This window comes from Mus caroli, unplaced genomic scaffold (genome assembly GCF_978045245.1).
Source record: "Mus caroli unplaced genomic scaffold, Mus_caroli_1 scaffold_15, whole genome shotgun sequence".
NCBI lineage: Eukaryota > Metazoa > Chordata > Mammalia > Rodentia > Muridae > Mus > Mus caroli.
In genome coordinates, this window is record NW_028227270.1 from 69,879,404 (window position 1) to 69,906,080 (window position 26,677).

Below are 26,677 nucleotides of genomic sequence, written 5' to 3' on the forward strand. Positions count from 1 at the left end.
CCCAAAGCCCATATCACACCAGGGAATGGAGTTTCAGTGTGAAGTGGGCTGGAACAGGGATAGCACATGTCCATCCCAATAGCAGATCTTATAGGAAAATTGCGGAGAGGAAATCTCTGAGAAGTGAGCAAAGTAGCTGGTTAGCTGTTCAATATGCAGCAGTCAGTTGTTTTTCTGTATAGCAGAGAGAACTCTTAGTTAATGTTATTTGACCATCTATTTTTACTTTCCAAAGCATTGTTTGTTTTGTTTTGTTTGTAAGTTTTTCATACAATATTTTATTCATATTCTTTCCCTTCCTACTCCTTTTCCCAGAATTCTCCCTCACTACACATTTACTTATATATTTTTACCTTAAGGAACACAAAACAAATCCACATAAATTATAGTGGTCTAGTGGCCATATTTCTAAAATATATCTTGCATTTAGAAAAATATATAATGCAAGTCGGAAACCCTACAAAGTTTTACAATATTATGAAAAGATACATCTAATAGTTCTAAACATAGAGCTAGCATGAGCCAGGCATAGTGGCACACGCCTTTAATCCCAGAACTTGGGAAGCAGAGGCTGGCAGATTTCTGAGTTCGAGGCCAACCTGGCCTACAAAGTGAGTTCCAGGACAACAACAACAACAAAAAAATACTTTTAAACTTAAAATAGTAGCATCATGTTCATCTTTAAAAAGAATCAAGTTTGGTGCTGGAGAGATGGCTCAGTGGTTAAGAGCACTGACTTCTCTTCCAAAGTTCCTGAGTTAAAATCCCTGCAACCGCATGGTGGCCCACAACCCTCCATGACAAGATCTGATGCCCTCTTTTGGAATGTCTGAAGACAGCTACAGTATACTTACATATAAAAACAGAAATCTTTGAAAAAAAATCAGTTTTGTAGTGATACTGGTTATTGTAAGTGATACACACTGTAATGTAATGAAAACGAGAATTCAATATACTATTAAAAGATTCAAAATAATCATGAAAAATTTAAGTTTTTTTTCTCCTTAGAATTTGACAGCTATGCAAAAATAAAGGGGAAAATGAAATTCTTTTGAGGAATGAACTAGTTAAAGTCATTTCTTACAATATTAGGACATATGGGACTGGAGAGGTGGCTCAGTAGTTAAAAGCACAGGCTGCCTTGGACAGGACCAAGGTTCAATTACCTGCACTCACATGGTGGTACACAGCCACCTGTAACCCAATTTCCAGGGGATAGGATAATTTCCTGCAAAGATATACAACCAATGAAGGGCTCACAGCCAAAATATATGCTCCTCTAAACTGCAGAGAAAGACTGCTGGGAAATTGGGAGAGTGCTCAAGGCTCAGCATATGTAATAAATCACAAATATAAACAGTCCCCAAACATACTAAAAGTTTCTAACCCCACTGGCTAATGCTAGTTACTGAAGTGAGTGGACTTGGGAAAACAGGCTTCAAAGGACCAGAGACTAAGCCCAGCCATGTGCCAGAGGAAGCCCCTGTACTCCTGAGCTGGAGCCCAAGGAGTACACAAGCTATTAATACCAACATGCATGGAGGAACCTTCCCCTGCTCCATCACTGTAGGACAGAAACAGCTCTGCTCAAAAGCAGGAATGTGAACCAGGTGTCATTTCCTTTCTGGGAAGGAGCCATGAGCACAGAAGGATGAGCTCGAGAAAGAAAAAGATTTTTTGTCGGAAAAACCGAAGTTTATTACCAGGAGGCACAGGGGAAACGATGACTGGGCAGATGGGGCATCTTTTAGAACCTTCTGGTGTGTGGAGGCATGGGTGGCCTGAGCCACCTGCTCCTTGACCTTATTCTGGTCTACTGGGTTTCAGAGGCTCTCTGGCCAGCAACACCTGAGTGCCACTGGATTCCAGTTCTCCTTGATATTGACTGGATGGTTCTCTTTGGAACTTATACGGCAGCCAACACCCATTCCTTTCATTGTACTTTGAAGTGGGTCAAAGGCTTTATGGGTAAAACCAGCCTCCTCTTTGTCTCCAATTTGTGTGTATCTGAAGGAACGTTGGTGTCCCTCAGGACTTCTATGTGAACAGTGCCCTAATCCAAACTTGATCCTAATTTTGCCAGGTGTACAGGCTCTCTGGACAGCAAGGTCTGGCTTATGCTTGTCTCCAGTTACCCTGTACCTACATGGATTTTCATTCCCTTTGGGAGAAGGTAACAGCTTAAAGGCCATTTCTTTCTTCACTTGCTTTGGATGTTGTTCATAGGCTCTCTGGGCATCAACTCCTGAGTGCACTTTGTCTCTACGTCTCATGTATGTAAATGGACGGTTGTGCTCCTCTGAGCTGGCATGGCCACAGCTCATCCTGCTTGCTGCTCTGTTATGGTGTGTGTTATACAGACTCTCAGAGGTCTGGGATGAGGAACCCAGCTTGGATCTCAGTGATTCCACTTTACCCCACTCTTTTACCTTTGATTGCTTCCCTTCAGTGTTCTCTAAGATCTGGGACAGAATATTTGCTAGGTATGTAATTTCACCTAGCATTTGGTAGATGGACTCTTTTGTTGTTACAAGCTTCTGTGTCTGCTCAGTAGCTGGTGGGGAGCTAGAATTCTTCAGAATATCCTGCTGTCCCTTGCATTTTGTGCTAAGGTTTCGACACAGGAAAGCATTACTTAGGATTTTCTTCGGAGAGGTCTTAGACATAGCCTCTCCTTTTTCTGGTATCCAAGTCTTGGCTGTATCCTGGAGCTCGGTGGAGCTCGGGATGGAATGTCTTACTCTCACATGCCTTTCTCCCTGACGTATGCTTGTAGATCTTAGAGTGCTCTGCCTCTCTTCATGGAAGTGAAACCCATTGAGATCTAGCACTTTGTTCTGATCCTTTGGAACACTGATGTTGCTCTTCTGTGTTGCATGCTTGGCCATTTTGGGATCAGTACTTGGCGTCAGACTGCCTTTTCCAATGCCTCGGATGGTCCTGATCTGTTGGGGATTTGCTGCCTGGAAGTAGGAAGTAGGTCTCTGAACACTCAGGTATCTCAGCAATGGATCTGGATGGGACTTTGTGGCCCCATGGCTGGAAGCAGGTGGAGGGGCTCTTTGGTTGTCCTGAGCCTCTGCAGTTGAGTGTATAAACTCACCTCTCTCTACCCTCACAGCAGATCCAGTTTTCATCCTTGTCCCTCCTGGATCCTGGTGATACAACTTTTCCAGGACCCTGGGAGCCTTGGAATCACAGATGGGTGAGGCGGGATACACAACCTGGGGGAGGTTTGAGGCTGGAACTCCAGGTGGGGTCAGATTCCTTGCCACAAGCATCTGCAGATTGGGTCTCCTGTGTTTCAGTGGAAGGTCTGTGATGTGTGATGCTGGCTTAATTTTGGTCTTTGCCTCAAGCAGGGAATAGTGCTCAGCTGGTTTCATGTAGGGCCACTTTTCTGTCCTCAGTGCAGGTTTCCTGAGTCTCAGCTCCTTCCCAGGGCTGCTGCTTACTGTGCCAGGCACCTTTTGTGCCCCAACACCAAGGTCCTTTTTGATGGTGTTATGCACATCACATTTTGCTATGTTCTTCTTTAAGGGCAGCCTTGTAGGCACAGGCCCCTTCCATTTCCTGCATTTGTAGGGTTTGGCTTTGAAGATGGAGGGCTGGGCAGTCTGGGAGAGTTGAGGCCTATTCTTGCAGCAATGAACCGTGGTAGATGGGAAATGTCCCTGAACCTTGGTTGGTTTCCTGTAGGGGAGGAATCTGAATGTGGTTCCTTGTTGTTCTTTCCAATTTGTTGCATTTTGGTTACTCCCTCGCTCCTTGTGGTTGCTGAATGCTCCGGCCATGCTCAGGATGGATGGTGGCTGGCCCAATAGCTTTAGAATAGAGAAAGCCCTTGGGCAAGTTCTCAGCGGGCTTGCTAAAAACGTTTTGAAGTTTTTGATCATCATAACCTTTGGTGTCTTTTGAATACAGTCCATGTTTTGCAGGCAGGCTTCCAGCTGGTAGGCTTGCCTGTAACCTTTTCTCACTGGTAGGACATGACACTACATCCGCCCTACTTTTGAAACAAGGAGGTGGCTGTTTTGGACTAGATCTTGGGAGGATTTTATTTTCTTGGATTTGTTTCTCACCTACCAAGTTTGGTGTCACAAGTTGGTGAGGTAAGGGCTGATACTGGGAATGCTGTGGAAGTCCTTTAGCCTGGGATGGAGCTTCGTGTGTTTGTTTTGGAGTGGATCTTGGGAGGATTTTGTTTTCTTGGATTGGTTTCTCACCTACCAAGTTTGGTGTCACAAGTTGGTGAGGTAATGGCTGATACTGGGAATGCTGTGGAAGTCCTTTAGCCTGGGATGGAGCTTCGTGTGTTTGTTTTGGAGTGGATCTTGGGAGGATTTTGTTTTCTTGGATTGGTTTCTCACCTCCCAAGTTTGGTGTCACAAGTTGGTGAGGTAATGTCTGATACTGGGAATGCTGTGGAAGTCCTTTAGCCTGGGATGGAGCTTCGTGTGTTTGTTTTGGAGTGGATCTTGGGAGGATTTTGTTTTCTGGGATTGGTTTCTCACCTTCCAGGTTTGGTGTCACAAGTTGGTGAGGTAATGGCTGATACTGGGAATGCTGTGGAAGTCCTTTAGCCTGGGATGGAGCTTCGTGTGTTTGTTTTGGAGTGGATCTTGGGAGGATTTTGTTTTCTTGGATTGGTTTCTCACCTTCCAGGTTTGGTGTCACAATTTGGTGAGGTAATGGCTGCTACTGGGAATGCTGTGGAAGTCCTTTAGCCTGGGATGGAGCTTCGTGTGTTTGTTTTGGAGTGGATCTTGGGAGGATTTTGTTTTCTGGGATTGGTTTCTCACCTTCCAGGTTTGGTGTCACAAGTTGGTGAGGTAATGGCTGATACTGGGAATGCTCTGGAAGTCCTTTAGCCTGGGATGGAGCTTCATGTGTTTGTTTTGGAGTGGATCTTGGGAGGATTTTGTTTTCTGGGATTGGTTTCTCACCTTCCAGGTTTGGTGTCACAAGTTGGTGAGGTAATGGCTGATACTGGGAATGCTGTGGAAGTCCTTTAGCCTGGGATGGAGCTTCGTGTGTTTGTTTTGGAGTGGATCTTGGGAGGATTTTGTTTTCTTGGATTGGTTTCTCACCTCCCAAGTTTGGTGTCACAATTTGGTGAGGTAATGGCTGATACTGGAAATGCTGTGGAAGTTCTTTTGCCTGGGATGGAGCTTCCTCAGGGTCACTGTCATCACTAAACCTCACAGATTTATGTCTTCTCAAGGAAGGGCTTCTGAGCTCATGGGCAGTAGCCACAACTGATTCAGAGTCAGTAGAGAAAGTACCCCAGAGAAATGGACTGAGATTGTTTTGTGAAGGATGCTCTAGGACCCTGAGATAAGAGGACAGCTGTGAGAGCGGAAGAGCATCCATGTTCAGTCTGAGGTTCACAAAGGGTTGTGGTGTGAAGTCCAGGTAACATTGCTTGTTGGGACTGCCAAAGACAGGAGGCAAAAGCATCAGCCCCAATCAGAGGATCAAGAGGCCCATCCGTCTCTGTAAATATGGCACCTCCATCGCCTACATATCCTATGCCCCTTAGTCTCACATCCAAGAAGATGCCTTCGAATCCCACCCTGTATAGCATATTCAGAATGAAGATGCCCAGACCCTGAGCCCACATCTGGTATGAAAATTCCATAGGACAAAGATTCTTACATTTCCATATGTTGTGATAGAGTCTTGGTCTCTTCCTTCTCTTTTCCTCCATCCGTACAACCTGGAGATAATTAAGTAGGATCAGGATGAGGAATGAGAACACACAGGAGTGAGGCAACCTCTTGTGACTCCCCATGCTAGGACTCTAGTGCTCAAGCACCATAACACAAGGACAGAGAACTGAACCTGAGCAAGGGGAATGGAGGGGCCTCATCTCTCCATGTACACTTTTCTTGCCCCTACCTCAACCTTTATAATTTCACTTACAACATTGTAATAGCCACAGGATCTGAAAGAGAAATGCATTTGAGAGGTTGAAGCTACCTGCTGTCAGGTGAACGTGAGTCCCCCCCATCCAGGGTCACAGCATCACTCTAGTGCCTTGAACAACACTCCCATGTGTAGCACCCATCCCAGGCCAACCACAGCTCCTTTCTATCCCAAAACCTGGGGGTTCCATGATTTTCCTTTCCAGAAGCCGCCACGTCTTTCTTGCGTACCATGTCCTCTTCACTAAAGGCTAGGCCAGAGGGAATGTCTCTCCTTAGGAAAGCATAAGCCTACCTTTTCTAGGAGCAGTTTTCTTACTCGTCTTCTTCTGCCCCCTCTTCACATCCTGCCAGTTAGAAACAACACACATGAGCTGGAGACCTTTCTTCCTTCTTCTGGTAGACAAGCTTCCTGCTCTCTTTGGTCCTCAAATACATGAAATCTGCATTTTCCAGGAAGTGTTCTCTCATCCATCCTTGACTCACTCATACTGTGCATAAACACATTTCCTTGTCATCTTGTTGGAAAAACAGAAGAAGGCACTGTCCATGCCACAGTTACCACAGATGTCCACAGTTAGTGTTCATCCCACAAGCACCTACCCAAGGCTGAGCTCTGCAGCTGTGTCTGGGATGTCAGGTGATACCTGCTTTCTCAGAGCTGAGGAGACTGAAGCCCTGACCTGAGGCCCTTGGTCTTATCACCTGCTTCACATCAGCTCAGTACAATCAAAAGAAGCGCCTGAACAGAGTTCTGATGATCTCCTCTGAGCTTCTCCTGCCCCCCCCCTCAACTCTGAAATGCAGTCTGTTCATGGAGCCTCACTCATCCTTAGTGGCCTCTCTGTCACCATGTACAGGTGGTCTGTCAGCTTCCTGAAGACACCTCAGGACCACTCTCACCTCTGCCCTGCCTGTCAATCCCATCAGACTCTTTCTAGAGATTTCCTCTTAATGTCTGTAGCTAAACATAAGCTACTTTCTTTGTCTTTCTTCCAATCTTCTCCACCCTTTTCCTTCCACCCATTCTATCCCCTAACAGTTGATAGTAAAGGGGAGAAAACCATAGAGGGGAAATGGATAGTCATTATTAGAATACTTTCTGCTGATTGTGGGGCGGGGGTTGAGTTCCTTGGGGATATTTCATCTTCACTGTCAATATATCCTATTTCTATTTCTTCTTGTCTTCTGTCCACATAACTGCTGATCAAAGTACAAACACAAGCAAGCAATAAAAACCAACATCAAAGGACAACCCACCATGTCTCCCAGGAACTAGCATTTATGTAGTCTCTGAAACATCCCCAGAATCACTAAAGCTACCAGAACAGAGAAACTATCATCTTCTAGCAAAATCGTGCCCTGTCTTGAACATCAGGCAAGTCATACTCAGCTGCTGTGGATATTTTGAAGCAGCCCCATTCTCATATCTGATACTAAAACAAAAGATTATATTCTGTTACTTTTTTTTTAAATGTCACTAAACCAGCTTTCCTAGAAAACGTGAAAGCAACGGCCATGAACAACAGACTGCTGCTCCAGTGTGTGTGAACTAAGGTTCTCCTCACCTGTGGTTTGTCCCATACATTCTCAGATGCTGGTGACACTGGGTACTCCTTCAGGAAGGGGATAAGTAGGAAAAAGAGCCCAACTCCACACATAAAGCCAATGGTCATGTCCATTGCTATGTCCATGGAGCTGGGGCTCATCCATGAATCAATAATGCTATTCATCAGAGAGAGAAAATTCTCCATCTTCTGAATCGCAATGCAGCTCTCAGGCTACTGAGTCCTTGAGTGCAGTGTGAGATGTGTCAGGATGGCTCAGGGCACATCACACAGGTGTGGCCTCTTCATCACAAAGGGCTGCTGGCAGTAGTGAGGCTGCCACAGCCCCTCCCCAGCCTCCAGGAGAAGGTCACCTCCTGTGTCCTTTTCCTGCTTCCTTTTTCCCAAATCCTGCTGCTGAGTCAGGCATAAATAGACCTCTGGCCATGTGTTGTTCCTTCTCCCTGTGCCCCAGAATTCCTCTGTGTAGGCATTTGTTTTGTTCAGCCTACTTTAACAAGGGTTAAATTCCCTCTAGCCCACAAACCACCAGATGAAGTGGGAAAGAAAGGTTGTTAGGATATGGGGGAAGCAGACCTGTATAGAAATCGTTCTACTGGGCAACTACAAACTTTGTTGGTCTCAGTCCAGTTCCCTAGCAAACACCAAACAGGAGTCAGTTCCTGCAGACCAGACCACTGGGCAGACACCACACAAGAGTCATCGAGGGCAGTTGAATGTAGAAGAATCTGTGAGACTGCCAATGAGGTCTGAGTTCAAGGAAGCAGCAAAATCCTCAGGAATCTCAGTAGAAGTTCTTTGGTGAGTTTCTCTGTAAGAGGACTCCATGGGTGAAGCTCAGCAATTGTAATGTGAACCAATACAAGCTTTACACCTGCAATGAGTAGCAAAATGGAGCGAGGCAAACCAAACCTCAAGCTCCAACTTTCTGTGGGATCATATTAATGATCCATCTAAACATTATTTGTCATTTCATATGTTTCCTATAGGAAACATTCTTTCACCTGTGTCTGCTCCAGCCAAACATTCTTTCAGGTGTATTTCAGGTGTCAACCAGAAAGTTACATTGTATGTTTGGCTCCTAGAAGATACCTACATGAGTAGATCAGGTTCTTAGTTTTTGAGAAAGTGAGCTTCTCTGTGGAACTTGAGTTGTTTCTTTGATATTGTCACTGTCACGCTGTCTTCTGTCTGCAGAACCCTATCTGTTCATTCTGTGATCACAGATTGTCTCAAGTCCGACACAAAGCTTCCTTTTGTCACTTATTTATTTAGATTTGTTACTATTTAATATAATCAAAACTAATGTACCTTTTTGTCTTCGGGTACAGAATTTTATGAAAATGAAATTCATTTCCTAACCATAAGAATGCATGTGGCTAATTAAGAACCAAACCGCCTATGATAGTTTGAATGCTTAGTAGTGTTTGCATACTTTCCTTTAATATTCAAATTTTCAAATTAGCAAACTCTAATAGAATTTATTTAGGTATTTTTACAATGCCTAATTGTCTTGCCATTGGGAGTAGGACCACAATCACCATGGATGTGCATGGATGTCCTTGGAAGGATGTAGACTGCATCCTTTGAGTCCATGCTCAGAAATATTACACCAGAGCCTATGGTAGTTCTATTTTCAGGAAACTCTGTACCAATATCCACCATGGCTATTCTAGTTTACACACCCAATTGCAGCTTCTGACATGTCCCTTCCCTCATCGTTGCTAAAATTTCTTTTTTTTTTTTTTTAATCTTAGGCGTTGTCATTAAATAAAATGGTATCTCAGTGTTGCCATAATCTTAACTACCTGAAGGCAAAAAATATTGAAGTATTCACTGTTGAGAATTTTCCATTATGCTCTGTACCTTATTATATGATTGGGTTATTTTGTCTGTTGCTATCTAATTTCTTGTATATTTATATATTCTGAAACTTAATTAACCTGAAAAGCTGAGAATGTTGAAGTATTGGTAGAGTAATTATCATCCCCTGTGTATTACCTTTTAAAAACTATTCTTTAGTCCTTTATTGATTGGTTTAATTTTGATATTTAGTAAACACCATTGTTTGTAGATTCTAAATGTTCAGGCCACACACAGAATTTCATTGGTGGGATGATCTCTGACCATCTATGCCTGAGATGCCAGCTTCTTTTTCTGTACAAGACCTTTCAATTTCATGTTATTCCATTTTCAATTTTTAGGCTCTTTTCTGTGCTATTTGAGTTCCTTTATTCCCATTAAATTTTTACTCACTTTACATCCTGAATGTAATCCCTTCTTCCAGTCCCATTCTCACAGATCGCTCTGCCCATTACTCCCTTTCCTTCTCATCAGAGAGGGCAGACAACCCCCCACCCCCTTGGGTACCAACCAGCCTCAACAATCAACTGGAAGCAGTGCATCCTGTGCCACTGAAGCTCACCTAGGCAGTGCAGCTGAGGGAAGGGAATTCAAAAGAGACAACTCCTGCTCAAATTTTCAGGGACCTGCATGAACTCTAAACTGCACACCTGCTACAAATGTGTAAGGGGCCAATTTCCAAACTCTGCAAGCTCTTTGGTGGTGATACAGTCTCTGTGAGCCCCCATGTGCCCCAGTTAGTTGACTTTGTCAACTAGGTCATCTGGTAGTGTCCTTGACCCTTATTGTTCCCTCAATCCTTACCCCAACTCTTTCACAATACTCCCCAAGCCCTGCCCAATGTTGGGCTATGTGTGTCTGCATCTAGTTGCATCTGCTACTCCTCCAACCCCTCTCCCACCCTGTTGTTTCCTTCCATCTATCTCTGATGTCTATTGTATTACTTCTTCTGAATGTGATTCAATCATCCTCTCTTGGGCCCTCCATGTTCTGTAGTGTCTCTCTGACTGTTAATTGAGGAATTTTATATTTTGTAATTAATGTCCACTTGTTATTGACTACTTACTACGCATGCCTTTCTGAATCTATGTTACGTCACTCAGGTTGATATTTTCTAGTTTCATCTATTTGCCTGCAAATGTAATGGTGTCTTTTTTTTATTTATTGTAAGTATTTATTATAAGTATTAGTATTAGTACTTAATCATTTTACAATCCAGTTGTTATCCCCTTCTCAGTCTGCCCTCTGACAGTTCCTCACCCCATTCCTCCTTCCACATCTCCATGAAGATATTGCAACATCCCAGCCCACCCCACTCCATAGGGACTCAAGTGTCTCAGGGTTAGATACATCTTCTTCACTGAGGCCAGACCAGGCAGTCCTCTGTTGTATATGTGTTGGGAAGCTCATATCAGTTAGTGTATGCTGCCTAATTTGTGGCTTGTTGTCTGAGAGATCTTGGGGGCCCAGTTTGTTTGAGACTGCTAGTCTTCCTATGGGGTCACCCTCTTCCTCAGCTTCTTCCAGCCTGTAACCTACCCTCTCCCAGCCTTAATGGTTCTACTGTTTATATGTGGATGGAGCTTGCTGCTCAGTTGTTCTGCCATGCCCACTGCTGGAGCCTACCGCTTTGCTGTTCGGAAGCCATCATGTGGTCACCCTGCTACTGGACCCCAATAGTATTTGGCAAGAATCGGGCCCCTTCCCCTTCCTTCATAACAGAGTGCTGGAATAGTAAAAATTGAACCTTGAGCAGAGAGCTTTGTCTTGATTCCTTCCTTATCTAGCGCAGCCTAGCCCTTCTTCTCTTCCAGGTTTCCAACATGCCTTTCCAGCCTAGGACCCAAAACTTGTGGTCAGCTGGCCAGACACATCACCAGCCTTTCCCTAATTCAACCACAGGGGACCCAGCTTCTGTCCTTTGGTTCACTGTAACTGCATCTGACTCTTTCATTTGCTTGTTGGAGCAGCCATGCTGGCTTCTGTATGCAAGCATACCATAACATCAGTAATAGTGTCAGGCTTCGGAATGTCGCCTTCAGTGGTATACTAATTTGGGCTGCTCACTGGACCTCCTTTCCCTCAGCCTTTTCTCCATTTTTGTTCCTTCGTTTCTATTAGACAGGGAGAATTCTGAGACAGAGTATTTGACTGTGGGATGGAAATGCCATTCTTCCACTTGATGCCCTGTATTATACTGGAGGTGGACTCTACAAGTTCCCTCTCTCCACTTTTGAGAATTTCATCTAAGGTCCCTCCATCTGAGTCCTGAGTGTCTTTCATCTTCCAGGTCTGGTACATTCTGGAGGCTTTCAACCTTGTTGAGTTCTGTGGATTGTAACTTATGTATTTTGTGCTTTTATGGCTAATATCAACCTATTAGTGAGTATATACCATGCATGTCCTTTTGGGTCTGAGTTACTTTTTCAGGATGATATTTTCTAGTTCCATTCACTTGCATGCAAAACTCATAATGTCATAATTTTTAATAGCTGAATAATAGTCCATTGTGTAAACGAACCATATTTTCTGTATGTATTTTTTCATTGTGGGACATCTGGGTTGTTTCCAGCTTCTGAATATCACAAACAAGGCTGCTATGAACATAGTGGAACAGGTGTCCGTGTGGCATGATGAGGAATCTTTAGGTATATTTCCAAGAGTGGTATAGCTGGGTCTTCAGGAAGATCGATTTCCAATTCTCTGAGGAACCTCCAGATTGATTTCCAGACTGGTCTACCAGTTTGCAATCTCAATAGCAATGGTGGAGAGTTTGACTTTCTCCACATTCTCCCCAACACGTGCTGTCACCTGAGTTTATGATCTTAGCCATTCTGATTGGTGTAAGGCAGAATCTCAGGATCATTTTGATTTGCATTTCCCTGATTACTAAGGATTTGAATATTTCTTTACATGCTTCTCGGCTATTCCAGGTTCCTCTGTTGTGAATTCTGTTTAGCTCCATGTCCTATTTTTTGATTAGGTTGTTTGCGTTTTTAGAGGTTAGCTTCTTGAGTTCTTTATATATTTTAGATATTAGCCGTCTATCAGATTTGGGGTCAGTGAGGATTTTTTTCCCCAATCTGTAGGTTGTAAATTTGTTGTATTGGCTATGTCCTTTGCTTTACATAAGCTTTTCAGTTTCATGAGGTTCTGTTTATCAATTTTTGACCTCAGAGTTGTGTTTAGGAAATTTTGCCCCATGCCAATGAATCCAGGGCTCTTTTCCACTTTCTCTTCTATTAGAGTCAGTGTATCTTGTTTTATGTTGAGGTACTTGATCCAGTTAGATTTGAGCTTTTTGCAAGATGATAAATATGGATTTGTTATTTTTTTCTACATATCAACTGTCACTTAAATTAACACCATTTACTGAAGATGCTTTCTTTTTTCTATTGTATATTTTTGGCTTCTTTGTCAAACATCAAGTATCCATAAGTGTGTGAATTTATTTCTGTGTCTTCAATTCTATTACTTTGATCCATCTGCCTGTCTCTATTGCGGTTATTCTCACTATATTGCTTTGTGGTATAGATTGAGGACAGGGATGGTGATTCGCCTAGACGTTCTTTTATTGTTAAGAATTGTTTAAGTTCGATGACACCATTGCATACACTAGCAAGACTTTGCTGAAAGGACCCTGATATAGCTGTCTCTTGTGAGACTATGCCAGTGCCTGGCAAACACAGAAGTGAATGCTCACAGTCAGCTAGTGGATGGATCACAGGGCCCCCAATGGCGGAGCTGGAGAAAGTACCCAAGGAGCTGAAGGGATCCGCAACCCTATGGGTGGAACAACATTATGAACTAACCAGTACCCCGGAGCTCTTGACTCTAGCTGCATATGTATCAAAAGATGGCCTAGTCAGCCATCACTGGAAAGAGAGGCCCATTAGACATGCAAACTTTATATGCCCCAGTACAGGGGAAAGCCAGTGCCAAAAAGAATGGGAATGGGTGGGTAGGGAAGTGGGGCGGGAGGGTATGGGGGACTTTTGGGATAGCATTGGAAATGTAATTGAGGAAAAGATGTAATAAGATGTAATATAAGAATTGTTTAAGTTATACTTGGTTTTTGTTTTTGTTTTGTTTTTTTTATTTTTGTATTTCCATATCAATTTGAGAATTGCTCTTTCCATGTCTATGAAGAACTGTGTTAGAATATTGATGGCTATTGCATTGAATCTGTGGATTGCTTTTGGTAGAATGGCCATTTTGACTGTTAATCTTACCAATCCATTAGCATGGAATGTCAATCCGTTTCCTGAGGTTTTCTTTGATTTCTTTTTTGAGAGACTTGAAGTTCTTGTCATATAGATATTTCCCCTGTTTGATTGGCGTTACTCCAAGATATTTTATAGTATTTGTGACTATTATAAAGTATGTTGTTTCCCTAATTTCTTTCTCAGTTCTTTTATCATTGGTATAAATGCAAGTTACTGATTCAAGTTAATTTTTTATACAGCCATTTTGCTGAAGATGTTTCTCAGGTGTAGAAGTTCATTGGTAGAATTTTTTGGGTTGCTTATGTATTCTATCTTGTCATCTGCAAATAATGATACCTTGACATTTTCCTTGCCATTTTTTACCCGCTTGATATCCTTTTCTTGTCTTATTACTCTAGCTACAACTTCAAGAACTATATTGAATAGATACAAGGAGAGTGGTCAGCCATGTCTCATTCCTGATTTTAGTGGAATTTCTTCAAGTATCTCTCCATTTAATTTGATGTTGGCTGTTGGTTAGCTGTATATTGATTTTATTATATTTAGGTATGGACCATGCATTCCTGATCTTTCTAGTACTTTTAATATGAAGAGGTATTGTATTTTGTCAAATGCTTTTTCTGCACTGAATTAGATGATCATGTGATTTTTTTCCTTTTGTGTTTGTTTATATAATGGATTACATTAATGGATTTTTGTATATTGAACCAACCTTGCATCTCTAGAATGAAGCCTGTTTTTTGTGGTGAATGATGGTTCTCATGTGTTCTTGAACTCAGTTTTCTAGAAATTTCTGAGTATGTTTGAATCAATATTCATAAGCAAAACTGTTCTCCTTCTTTGTGGGATCTTTGTGTGGTTTGGCTATCATAGTAAATGTGGCTTCATAGAATAAATTAAGTAGTGTTCCTTCGGTTTCTATTTTATGGAAGAGTTGGAGGAGTGTTGGTATGTAGCTCTGCTTGTAAGGTACAGTAAAATTCTCTGCTGAAGCATCTGCGCATTTTAATTTTTTTATTTAGGAGGTTTTTAATGACTTGTTCTGTTTCTCTAGGGGATATGGGACTGACTAGGTAGTTTACCTGCTTTTGACTTACTGTGTCGTCATTTTCATTGTACTCTAGGAAGTCTTTCAGTTCTTTCTTTATTTCTTCCCTATCAAGTTATCATTGAGTAGAGAGTTGTTCACTTTCCATGGCTATGTGGGTTTTCTGTGTTTTTATTGTTAATGAAGCCTAGACTTAGTCTGAGGTGATCTGATAGGATGCATTGGATTATTTAAATCTTCTTGTATCTCTTGAGACTAGTTTTGTGAGAGTTTTTATATGGTCAATTTTGGAGAAGGTACCATGAGGCACTGAGAAGAAGCTATATTTATTATCGCCTGCTGCCAGTTCGTATATATGAGTTGGCAATAGGGGAGAAGAAGGCTGAGACTTAGAGCTGTAAATTTGGATAACAGTGGGAATTGAAGGGTATCCAGTAGGGTGTGATAGCTAGCATTGTATGTGGGTTGTCACTTGAGGGATTTGTTCAGGAGGACTGACACCTGTAAGTTTAAAATGGAGAGCAACTGTGCTGAGTCCAGCTAGCATGGCCTAAAGAATAAATATTTTTTGGGTCAGTGTTGCAGGGACCATGTTCAAGAGCACCGTATTCCTAGCACAGTGTGTGGGGTAGTATTCAGTAAATCAAGGTCACAAAGTATGGAGGATGGACAAAATTTGTGCAGAAGAGCTCAGTGCATAACAGTGTGTATGTGGTGGCAGAGATCAGGGAAAGGTGTCCAGGAGGACCTGATTCCTAGCAGTCTTTGTGGAGTGTGTGTGTCTGTGTGTGCATGCATGCACACATGCACTGCTGGCCTGATATCATCTAATGTGTAACTGGGACATGTTGGAGGATTATTAGCAGAGGCTGATACCTAAGAGAGAATGTTGGTTAGGGATAAACATGCATCAGGACCTGATACCAAGTAGTATATTTGAGTACACAGCCTCCAGGGAAGGGGTGCCCAGCAAGTCCTGCCAAACACCTGTGGCATTGGCATAAGCACAGGGGAATATCTTGCAAGGTCTGCTTCTAACAATATTGTGGAGTAGGAAGACTACATGCCCTGACACCTACATGTGTGTATGTGGCAATGGCCCTTGTGTGTCCAGCGGCGCATGATGCCTAGTGGTCTTTGTAGGGGGGCAGAAGAGAAGACTCTGACATGTAGCATTGTATGTGAAATGTGGGCCTGGGGGTGTAGTCCTGCAAAGCCTGATATGTATAAATTTTAACAGGAGGGCATCACCTACACCATTTTAGTTTAGATGACCATGATGATGGTCTATCAACAAACACAATATGATGTGTGGTTTAAGAAAGGGGGTAGTTCAGTGGGGCCTGGTACTTAGTTGTGTATGTATGGCTCCAGAAGTTTGTGCAGCCTGACCTTACACTGAGACCCATAATGCTGGACAGTATTGAGGAAGTGTCGCGCTGGGGATGTTTTTTAGCAGGGGTGTTGGCAGTGATGGAGTCTGACACCCAACTAGGTCTCTAATGGGGTAGCATTTTTGTGCACTGTGATAGGTTATCTCTGTCCTTCCTCACCTTCTAAAGCATCTCTGATTAGCTTTAAAAAAGACCCACAGGTCTATATCTGTACAGAATATGGAAGATGGGTCTTCTGTTCCAAGAGAAGAACTGTTGGAAGAATTGAGAGATGGGAGAGATTCACCAGCCAGGCATGCAGGAAATCAGATGTACTGAGTATGAGTTTATGAGACACGTGGCAAATGTGAATTAGAACAAAGGGGTTAATGAAGTTATACATGCTTGTTGTGGGGTAGCAAGGTAAGGCCTTAGGGACAATAAATGAAGGTAAGTCATCATGTTATTATTCAGGAGCTGGTAGTTCAAGACATTCCTGCAATAGTTCTGTAAAGTTATTCAGGAAATAGCAGTGAGTATAGTCTGGGTTTGGGTTGCCACAGGCCTGATACATAACAGTGCCTCTGGAGTGTCATCAGAGTAGGGGGAGGTTATTTAACAAGACCTGGTATCTCTCTAGCAGTGCCTGCAGAATGGGGAGGACAGAGGGCATGGTACCTAGAAGTTTATGTGCTGGAGAGCTGTGTAACAGTACTCAATAGCCAGCTTCTTTCTGGATTGCAGGGGTGCCCAGCTGGCCCTGCTATGATTCCCGTTCATCCACAGTAAATGCCACATGTGCTGCTGTGGAACAGGCTTTCCAGGATGCCCTCCCAGGGATACTGATTCATTACACTGGAAGAGTCTGTGCCATGGAGGCCTGCAATCTAAAAGTGGATATGTGGTGCTGACATGCTGGTGTCTGTCAGAGTTTGTTGAATCACTAGGCTGCTGGCTGCCCCCAGTGATGTGTGTAACAGGGCCTGATTTATAGCATGTTATGGGGCATGTACGTATAATATGGTGGATGCAAGTACAGTTAGGCAGGGCATATCAGGGCCAGATTATTTAGTGTGCAGGAAAACAGCAGTTTTGCAGGTAATGATCTAGAAGTGGGAAAGGGGTTTTGGAGGGGCAGGATGGGGTAGTTAGCTGTTTTCCCTAAATAAGCTGTTCTATACAGATTGGGTCTGTTGTCTCTTTTTGAAATAACCAGTTATCTGGGATAGGGTCAGTTGCATTTCTTCTGTAATCCCCAAACATCAGGCTTCCTGGACATGTGAGACCAGTTTAGGGAGTCAGCTTTCATGGAGGTCCATTTAATAATTACATATCTTTCTTTTCACTAGGGAGGGAGGAATGAAGCTAGCCTCTCCTCTCCCCTAATATGCAGAGAGACCAGACATAGTGAAAGGGGGAGTTTGGGAGTGAGAGCTGCCCTGGCTGAATCATTCTATCATACACGTGACTTGGGAAAAAGCATACTTGTACTAGGTTGTTGACTAGTATCTAACAAAGAACAGGGAGTCTTTGACAAGTGGTGGGTACTTTCCTCGCGAGCATGGCAGGGAGGGGAGCCTGCAGAGAGGTCTTAGCTGTTCTGGGAGATGTGATGGCACAAACAGCTGTTGTAGCAGGCTATGCACTTATCCAAATGCTGATTATTCTCAGCTCCTAGGAGGTGTCAAGGCTACATCTCAGTTCCCTGCAAGCCCAATATTTCCTTACATTTCCTGGGAGAAAAAGAGGTCTCAATCTTCCTGTTCTTCATTGTCATGAGCAGAAGGGTGGGAAGTCCAGCTGGGAGGCTGCAGTGGACCCAGGCTGTAACCCATGCTCTTCTGCACTGCAGTGGATGCCTGCTGTAAGCTGTGTCCTCCTGGGCTGCATGGAGCCCTACTCTAAACCAAACCCTCATGGGCTGCAGTGGAGACCACGTGTAAGCCGTGCTGTCCTGGGTTTCACAGGTGTCCCTGCTGGATCCTCCTCCACTGTGAACTGAGCCTAGGATGGCCTAAGGAGAGAGTTTGCTCTCCAGTCTCAGAGGGACCAAGGTCTGCCAACGAGAACAGGAAGAGCATACATTCATGGGGAGAAGATGTCAGTTGGCAATGTTGTCATCCCACCCTCTTGATGGACTTCCCGAATTTATCAGAGTTCCTCTGGAGCCAGGAAGTAGAGCACACCCTGGATTATCACACCTAGAAATTTAGTAACATTTTCCTGACCAACCTCTTTTGTAAATACACTTGTGCTCTTATGAACAAAGGTATGGCCTCTGTGAGTTCATTGTCAATGATGTAGATATCTGTCTTCATGAAGTGAAATATGAAGAAGAGGCTTAAAATGTACTCATGAAGGGAGCAATTTCCCTTGGTCATACTTATCCTCAGGGAGTCCTGTTTGTCCTTTGGACCTGAAATTTATCATAGCTCTAGGGGAACTCCAGCTCTCTGTCCTGGATTGGCCAGGAGCCCAAAGACCAGTCCTGGTCAAGAACCTGGTCTTCCTAACTTTGCCCCATTCATCAAAATTAACCAAATCCAGAACAGGACTCACCCCAGGTCTCTTAAATTTCAAGTCTCCTGTAGGAGATTCATCTCACTCCTGAGTTCATGGTGCATTAATGTGGCTGTGGATTCCAAACCAGCATCTAGTGCTGCCAATCCCAGGGGCACCAGAGTTCTGCTTACCATGGCAGCAGGAGGCTCTGCTCTTACATGTTGCAATACTCTGGTATACAGCAACATCCAGGTAGGTCTGCTTCCAGCTCCATCTCTCCTGGTCTAACTCAGGTTCCTGCACAGTCACAAAGAGATCATACTCCACCCAACCCTCAATTAAAAGGAAAGACAGAAAGATCCAGGTCTCCTAGTAATTCCCCTCTTTCCAACACAAGACACATTGGAGGCATAATCTCTGCTCTGACAGAAGTCACTCTGAGACTGTGATGGTCTGGGGTTCCCATACTCAGAGCACCAGGCTAAGAACCAGGTTTGTTAGAGAGCCTTTCCTTAGAATCCATAGTCTCCAATTTGCCTGGGAAGGAATTCTATATATGCGTCTTCCTGGGTTTCTAAAATTGAGGGGTACACCTATTGAAAGCAGAGTTGGACTTCATGTGTGACCCCAGGCATATAAACAGTTATCAGCTAATCCTGGAGACAAAGTGACAGCTCCTGCTGCTTTTGATAGTGTATACACATTAACTCCACTCTTTGTCCAGACCTAAGTATCATGCAGAAAGTTATGCCAGCCTGAAGGGTGCTCCAGTTCCATTCAAGAACAGGAATGAAATATATATTGCTCCTTCCTGGTTACTGTCATTGCATATTGGGATCCTAAAATGTATGGTGTTTGTGTGTGTGTGTGTGTGTGTGTGTGCAGTGACCCTGGTGATAATGATTTCTGGACAGCTTTGTCCCTTCAAGTGTGGTTTTGTTCTTCTTCCTGTTCTTCATCTCCTTCTCATTATCCTTGTCTTCATATTCCTTTTTCTTTTTTTTCTTCTCCTCCTTTGTTGAGATTGTACTACATCCTTCTGTGCATGAAGGGGCTCGAACAGTTAGAGTGACACTAGCCGAAGATGACAGTGAGATTTAGACCTGGTGACACAAGAAGAATGCAAGTAAGGCAAAACAGGATAAAAAAATTGAAAGCAAATTCAAGAAAAACTTTAGGGATACTGGTGAAAGAGTAGGGTATGTTTGAAGCAACCTATCAGAAGTGATTATTTCTGTGATATCATTTCTCCAGGGAGCACCTGGGTGTCCTCACCATAAGCATCATGCACGATATGCAGTTCACTCAAGTGGCAGGAGATGTGTTGAGGGGATTCCTGGGGCAGCTGGTCACTCAGATAAATTGAGGACTTTCCAGGTGCACAAGCAAGTAACACTGGTTGGCATCATGATTCTCTGAATCCTGGTCTGGCTCCATTGCCACACCCACTCCAGTAGAGTGTGCATGACAAGTCCAAAAGCTTGACCTTAGTCCTGAGATAAAAAGTTTTACAGAAACTGGTCTCGTGGAGAGTCTTTGTCATTCCATAACAGGGATGTGGTCCAGATATGTCCTGGCGATAGTCGATGATAGGCTTAGAGTGCTTTCTTTCAGTATTGTTTTATTATAGGTGCCCCCAAGTAATGATTTGACTTATTCAGACAAAATGCCTTCAGTGTTGAAAGAGATAGTGAAACAAATCAGGCATTGCAGTTTACTGGGTAAGAGTAGAAATCTCAGGGCAAGTTCTACAAAGTAAATTTAGAATAACAGCCCAGTCACTCTCATATGCAGGAATTTACAATGGTCTAGGCTTAGGGGGTTGTGGTTTAAGGAGGAATTAGTGTATTGCATTATTCATGAAAAGTTTAGCAAGAGCAGAAGCCCCCTGTTGGTGGCTTATACAATAGACTAGAATTGTGACTAGGTTATGAAATCCTCACCAGGCTCCTAGAATAGCTGACTTTAGATAGGGCCGCTTTTTATCTCAATTGTAATCACAGCCTGGTTCCTGTCAGTCTTTATGTATGCATTACTCTGTTTTGTGTAAGGAAACATTATGCATCAGATGAACTCAATGTATCACCTAACTTCCTTGTTTTCTTCTGTAATATAATTCTGATGCTCACTTTGAAAAATTACGTTCAGTTCCAACACTCTCTGGTGTTCGTGTCTGTTTGTCACTCACCAACTCCTTTCAAACCTGAGTACAAGCAACCGGATTCCTCCAGAGGGCCGAGGACCGGACTGAGCCAGCTTGTGGCACTCCATGACAGGTCAGGGCCCTTCTTTTCTCCAGGCCTTCTGTACAGTACCAAATGATGTTTCCTCATCTGTATTAAGCAATTTCATTTCAGGAATGTCTTGAGATGAATCTGCAGTTTGATGGTAGGGAGCTTGTAGGGAGCCAATCTACAATGGATACCCCATGGAAAGAGCAAGGTAGAAAAGATAATAATCAGAGTCCTCATAGTGAGTGGAAAGAGGAATAATGGCTAACTTCCCACCTACCAAGGGGTTGGAGAAAGGAAAGTCTGCACTGACTGCTCAGCCTAAGGTTTACTCTAACTCCAAGTGTAACTTTCTTCTGGATGAGTTTAAGTGCAAACATTCTCCTGAGGTCATCCTGTGTGTGGCATTGCCATATTTTGGCATCACCTTGGTAAGGATGGGTGGTCCATGTGGAAGCTGAAGACTGCTACCCTAAAGAACTCCCAGATCTCCATGGGTTGCAACCTCATCACTGCTTTGTCCGAGCTCCTGGAAAAACTGAGGAGTTACATATACCACCAGGTGGAGTACACTGATAGATAGCACTTGCATTGCTGGTTGACAGGCCTTGCTTTACAACTTGTGCACTGTGTCAAATACATTCCTAAGTACTGGGCCATGAATGACTCCCTACCAATACTTTGCCAGTATTCTCTGCAATCAACAATAGCAGCTTCATTTCTGGGTTCAGGCCTTCCAAGGGTGAGAGATTGTCTTTCTGCTGAGTCTCGACTGACATATGGAGCATGAATCATTTACAAAACAGACAATGGAGTCAGGCATCACAGAACAACAAGACTGCTTTAAGAGTTATATATCTGGGAAAGGGTCTTTCAAAGTGTGGGCAAAGCCTTCAATCAAGGAAACATTATCATGTGAAAATCTCTGGATTAAAATTATCCATCACTAAAGCAGTGCAATGAATGATCAGAAAAGGCAGTGGAAAATAACATTTAATTTTGAGACACTTTGAGACCAAAATCAAGTATGACAAGCCATGACTATTTTATGATAAATCTTTGGAGTTCACTTATTAATGGTATTAGCACACATGGCATGGCAGGTATTAAGAGCCCCCTCTCTGAGGCAAAGCACAGTACACACTGTAGACATAGACACTGTTTAAATGTGTCGCACTTTTTCTTTTATACTGTGAGTTTTTTGAAAACAGGAATTCCTTCAGTCTTGTTGCCCTCCGGACCCAGTAGGTGATCCCTAGTGAAAGGTAAAGGATCACTGACTAAATACATAACTGAAGGCTTTTGTACTCAGCGATGACCCACAGCTGAGAGCAAACTGAAAATCTGCTCTTCAGAAATAGGTCTGTATTTCGGGACCTGAGAAAGGAAGTGCAATAGTGAGCGAGCTCTCCTGTGGACATAGGTAATGGGATGGGGAGGTCTACCCTAGCTGGCACAGTCCTGGAAAGGAAGCACAGAGCATGCAAAGCCTCTCTCCTTAACCCTGCTGTAATAAGACTGTCTGCTTGTGGTAGGGACATTTACCTTCTCATGTGCATACAGGAGTCACATGACCTCAGTATGACCAATCAGGAGAGTCCTGGTTCGCTAGCCAGTCTGATTGGCCAAGTTCTGGACATGTGACCAATTAGGTCTTGACCAGGAGTTACAGTTGGTGCATGGTTGTTGAGACAGTTGGTAACTGACCTGTTATATCTGAGGTTAAGTTTTCACTCCGGGGATACAGAGGCAGAGACAGTCTGCTCAAGCATGATTTCAGGAGAGCTGCTCCTGTCTACTCCCCCAGCACCCAGGTACAGCCTAGTTTTTCTTTTTTTTTTTTTTTTTTTTTTTTTTTGGTTTTTCGAGACAGGGTTTCTCTGTGTAGCCCTGGCTGTCCTGGAACTCACTCTGTAGACCAGGCTGGCCTCGAACTCAGAAATCCGCCTGCCTCTGCCTCCCGAGTGCTGGGATTAAAGGTGTGTGCCACCAACGCCCGGCTTTTTAAATGTGTAGACCAGGCTGTCCTCGAACTCCAGATCCTCCTGCCTCTGCCTCCTTCAGCAAATCCGACCGGCCTGCGCCACCAGTACCGGATAGGTTTTCTAGTCCTGCTGATGATGTGATTCCCTAACCTGCCTTCTCACCTTGTCAGAACCACTTTGGTTGTGTAGTAGGCACTGAACCTTTCTTCGCACTGCCTGGCTATTGGAGGCCTTGGGGCTGCAGAATATAGATTCTGAACCTCCCAGGACTCTGTGCAGCACTCCCTGGACAGTTCGTGGTGGCTGAGACAAGCAGGCTCCTGCCTAGTACAAGCCCTGTGGACCATCACAGGGAAGCAGAGCCTTGCCCCTCTTTCCTGTCCCCCTTTTATGTCCAGGATCCACCAACACGGGCACATTATGAATAGAAATGAGAACAAGCACAGTTGTCTTCAGAGACTTGGCTTGTCACATGAAGCATTATCCTTAGTTCCACCTATTTTCTGGAAACGACACTTTTCATTCTTTCTTTTTGTTTGTTTGTTGGTTTTCAAGAGAGGGTTTACTCTATGTAGTCCTGGTTGTCCTGGAACTCACTCTGTAGGCTGGCCTCGAACTCAGAAATATGCCTGACTCCCAGGTGCTAAGATTAAAGACATATGCCACCACACCTGGCTGACACTTTTTATTCTTAAAGCTAGGTCCTTTTTCATCTCGTACACTCTTCACATGATTTTATTTATGGATTTGTGTATTTCAGACTCACCTTATATTCGTGAGTGAACTGACGTTCATGAACATGAGCTTATAAATGTGTTGTTTATCGTGAAGTATCACAGACTCTCGTTAAGGTTTGTTACATCTTTTACATGAAAATATTGGTAATAGTGTTTGGTTTACTCTGGTTTTAATTGTTTGTGTGTGTCTGCCCACATGGGAAGGACAGAGGATAAATTGTGAGGCCAGTTCTCTCATTCCACCATGTGGGCTCCAGAAACAAAACTTGGATCATCTGGTCTGGTTGTAAGCAGCTCTATCCTCAGAAGCAGCAAGCGTTCTGTTTGTCTGGTTTTGGTTACAGGGTAACGTTGGCTTTCTGGAACACAGTGGAAAGTGTCCCTTCCCTTTTATTTCATGGAATTATCTTAGGAACATTGGTGTTCTTTAAAAGTCTGGTAGAATTCATTTATGAATATGTCAAACCTTGGACTTTTGTTGATTTTTTCCAGTTAATGTTTTAATTTTATTGCTTGTTATTGATCTATTCAAGCATTTTATATGTATTTTGAAATTTGCCCATTTATTCATGTTTCAAAATTGGTTGCAGTATAGGTTTCCTATAGCTCTGTTTCAAAGATTTTTAGATATGTTCTAATGGTTCTTTTTTTTTTTTTTCTTTTTAAGATCTATACATTTTTTTTTTGTGGTGAGTTAGTACACTGTTGCTGTCCTCAGACACACCAGAAGAGGGCATCAAATCCCATTACAGGTGGTTGTGAGCTACCATGTGGTTGCTGCGAATTAAACTCTGGACCTCTGAAAGATCAGTCAGTGTTCTTAAAGCCCAAGCCATCTCTCCAGCCCTGTTCTAAAGGTTGTTAGAGCCTTGCTGTATCTGCTACTGTATCACAGTCATTTGTCTCTAGTTTTACTCTGTATCTTCTCATATTCTTAGATTTGGGAATGCTTCTTCAGTTTCTCTCCTTTCCAAGGAGGTGGATGTTTTTTTCAATGTTCATTATTTTCTGTTTAGTAAGTCTCAGCTCTCACTTTCAGTCTGTTTTATCAGCTACTGGTTTGGGGTTGTGTTTATTGCTCTTTTCCTTTTCTTTTTTTTAATCTTAAAAATTTTTATGACTTGAATGCGTTATATATATCAAACATATTAATAATGAGTATTTTAGAGAATCAAATATAAAAATTTTGTTCAACTTTTATATTCATATCCTTCCTTCCCCTAAAAATATCATTGATGAACATCTAATACTGCCCGTATCTGAGGATCCTATATCTAATGTTGAATACTAAATGGTTTCAAAACATACAAAATATTCTTTAGGAATTAAGCATAGTATAAGAGCATAAAATATGAAAAATGAATCATTAAAAAATATATTCAAAAGTCTTTATATGATACCACCTGACATAGGTATTGAAAACACACTATATGTCTGTGTACAGGGTCTAACTATAAGTTTGCTTAAAAAAGATTATTAGTGTTTCTAGGAGAGAAATTATTTCATCAGTAAATGTTGTTTAAAAATTTTAAAATGGAAAAAACTCTTTGATGTTAAACATTAAGAAAATGCTAATTTCAAGCACAGTGATCAAAAATTACCAATAATTATTCCATGATGTTTGTAAAACATGATTTTAATATTTCTAACTGTTAATATTCCACAAATAGAATAATTATTTTAAGATATATTTCATTATGTCTCCCTTTTCATTTCTGATTTTATTAATTTGGATTCTGTCTCTGTGCCCTCTGGGTAGTCTGGCTAAGAGTTTATCTATGTTGTTGATTTTTTCAAAGAACCACTTCCTGGTTTTGTTGATTGTTGTACAGTTCTCTTTGTTTCTTTTTGGTTGATTTCAGCCCTGAGTTTGACTATTTTCTGCCATCGACTCCTCTTGGGTGTATTTGCTTCTGTTTGTTCTAGAGCTTTCTGGGGTGCTGTCAAGCTGCTAGTGTAAGCTCTCTCCAGTTTCTTTTGTGAGGCACTCAGAGCTTTGAGTTTTCCTCTTAGCAAAGCTTTCATTGTGTCCTATAAGTTTGGGTATGATGTGTCTTCATTTTCTCTGCATTCTAAGAAGTTTTTAATTTTTTCTTTATTTCTTCCTTGACCAAGTTGTTATTGAATTGAGTGTTGTCCATGTGTATGTATGTTTTCCATTGTTTTTGTTGGTATTTAAGACCAGCCTTAGTCTGTGGTAATCAGATAGGGTGCATGGGATTATTTAAATCTTCTTGTATGTATTGAGGTCTGTTTTGTGATTGATTATATGGTCAATTTAGGCGAAGGTACCATGAGGCCCGAGAAGAAAGTATATTCTTTTGCTTTAGGATGAAATGGTCTATAAATATCTGTTAGATCCATTTGGCTCATAACTTGTTAGCTTCACTGTGTCTCTGTTTAGTTTGTTTCAATGATATGTCCATTGCTGAGAGTTGAGTGTTAAAGTCTCCCACTATTACTGTAAGGGGTACAATGTGTGTTTTAAGCTTTAGTAAAGTTTCTTTTATGAATGTGAGTGGCCTTGCATTTGGACCATAGATGTTAAGAATTGAGAGTTCATCTTGGTAGATTTTTCCTTTGACCAGTATGAAGTGTTCTTCCTTATCTTTTTTGATAACTTTTGGTTGAAAGTTGATTTTATTTGATATGAGAATGGCTACTCCATCTTGTTTCTTGGAAACATTTGCTTGGAAAATTGTTTTCCAACATTTTACTCTGAGGTCTTGTCTATCTTTGCCACTGAGATGGATTTCCTGTGTGCAGGAAAATGCTGAGTTCTGTTTACATATCCAGTCTGTTATACTATGTCTTTTTATTGGGGAATTGAGTCCATTGGTGTTAAGAGACATTAAGGAAACTTGATTGTCACTTCTTGTTATTTTTGTATTTAGAGGTCGAATTATGGTTCTGTGGCTATCTTCTTTTAAGTTTGTTGAAAGATTGCTTTCTTGCTTTTTTTCTAGGGTGTAGTTTCCCTCCTTGTGTTGGTGTTTTCCATCTGTTATCCTTTGTAAGGCCGTATTTATGAAAAAATATTGTGTAAAATTTGGTTTTGTCAGGGAACATCTTGTTTTCTCCAGCTATGATAATTGACAGTTTTGCTGGATGTAGTAGCCTGGGCTGGAATTTGTGATTTCTTAGGGTCTGTATGACATCTGCCCAGGATCCTCTAGCTTTCATAGTCTCTGGTGAGAAGTCTGGTGTAATTCTGATA

At 42.4% G+C, this 26,677-nt stretch overlaps 1 protein-coding gene and 1 long non-coding RNA gene across 5 annotated transcripts in view; one reads left to right on the plus strand and one right to left on the minus strand.

Annotated features, from left to right (window-relative positions):
- LOC147000975 (uncharacterized) overlaps positions 1-26,677 on the plus strand; it is a 240,714-nt gene that overhangs the window by 19,756 nt on the left and 194,281 nt on the right. The gene's annotated exons all lie outside the window — the stretch shown is intronic.
- Positions 1,744-7,696, minus strand: LOC147000976 (uncharacterized). The gene is given in 7 exon segments (XM_085830748.1): positions 1,744-3,773; positions 3,775-4,152; positions 5,161-5,324; positions 5,421-5,434; positions 5,659-5,719; positions 6,223-6,274; positions 7,496-7,696. Coding segments are annotated over 7 exon segments (2,805 nt in total). The 5' UTR covers positions 7,682-7,696; the 3' UTR covers positions 1,744-1,823.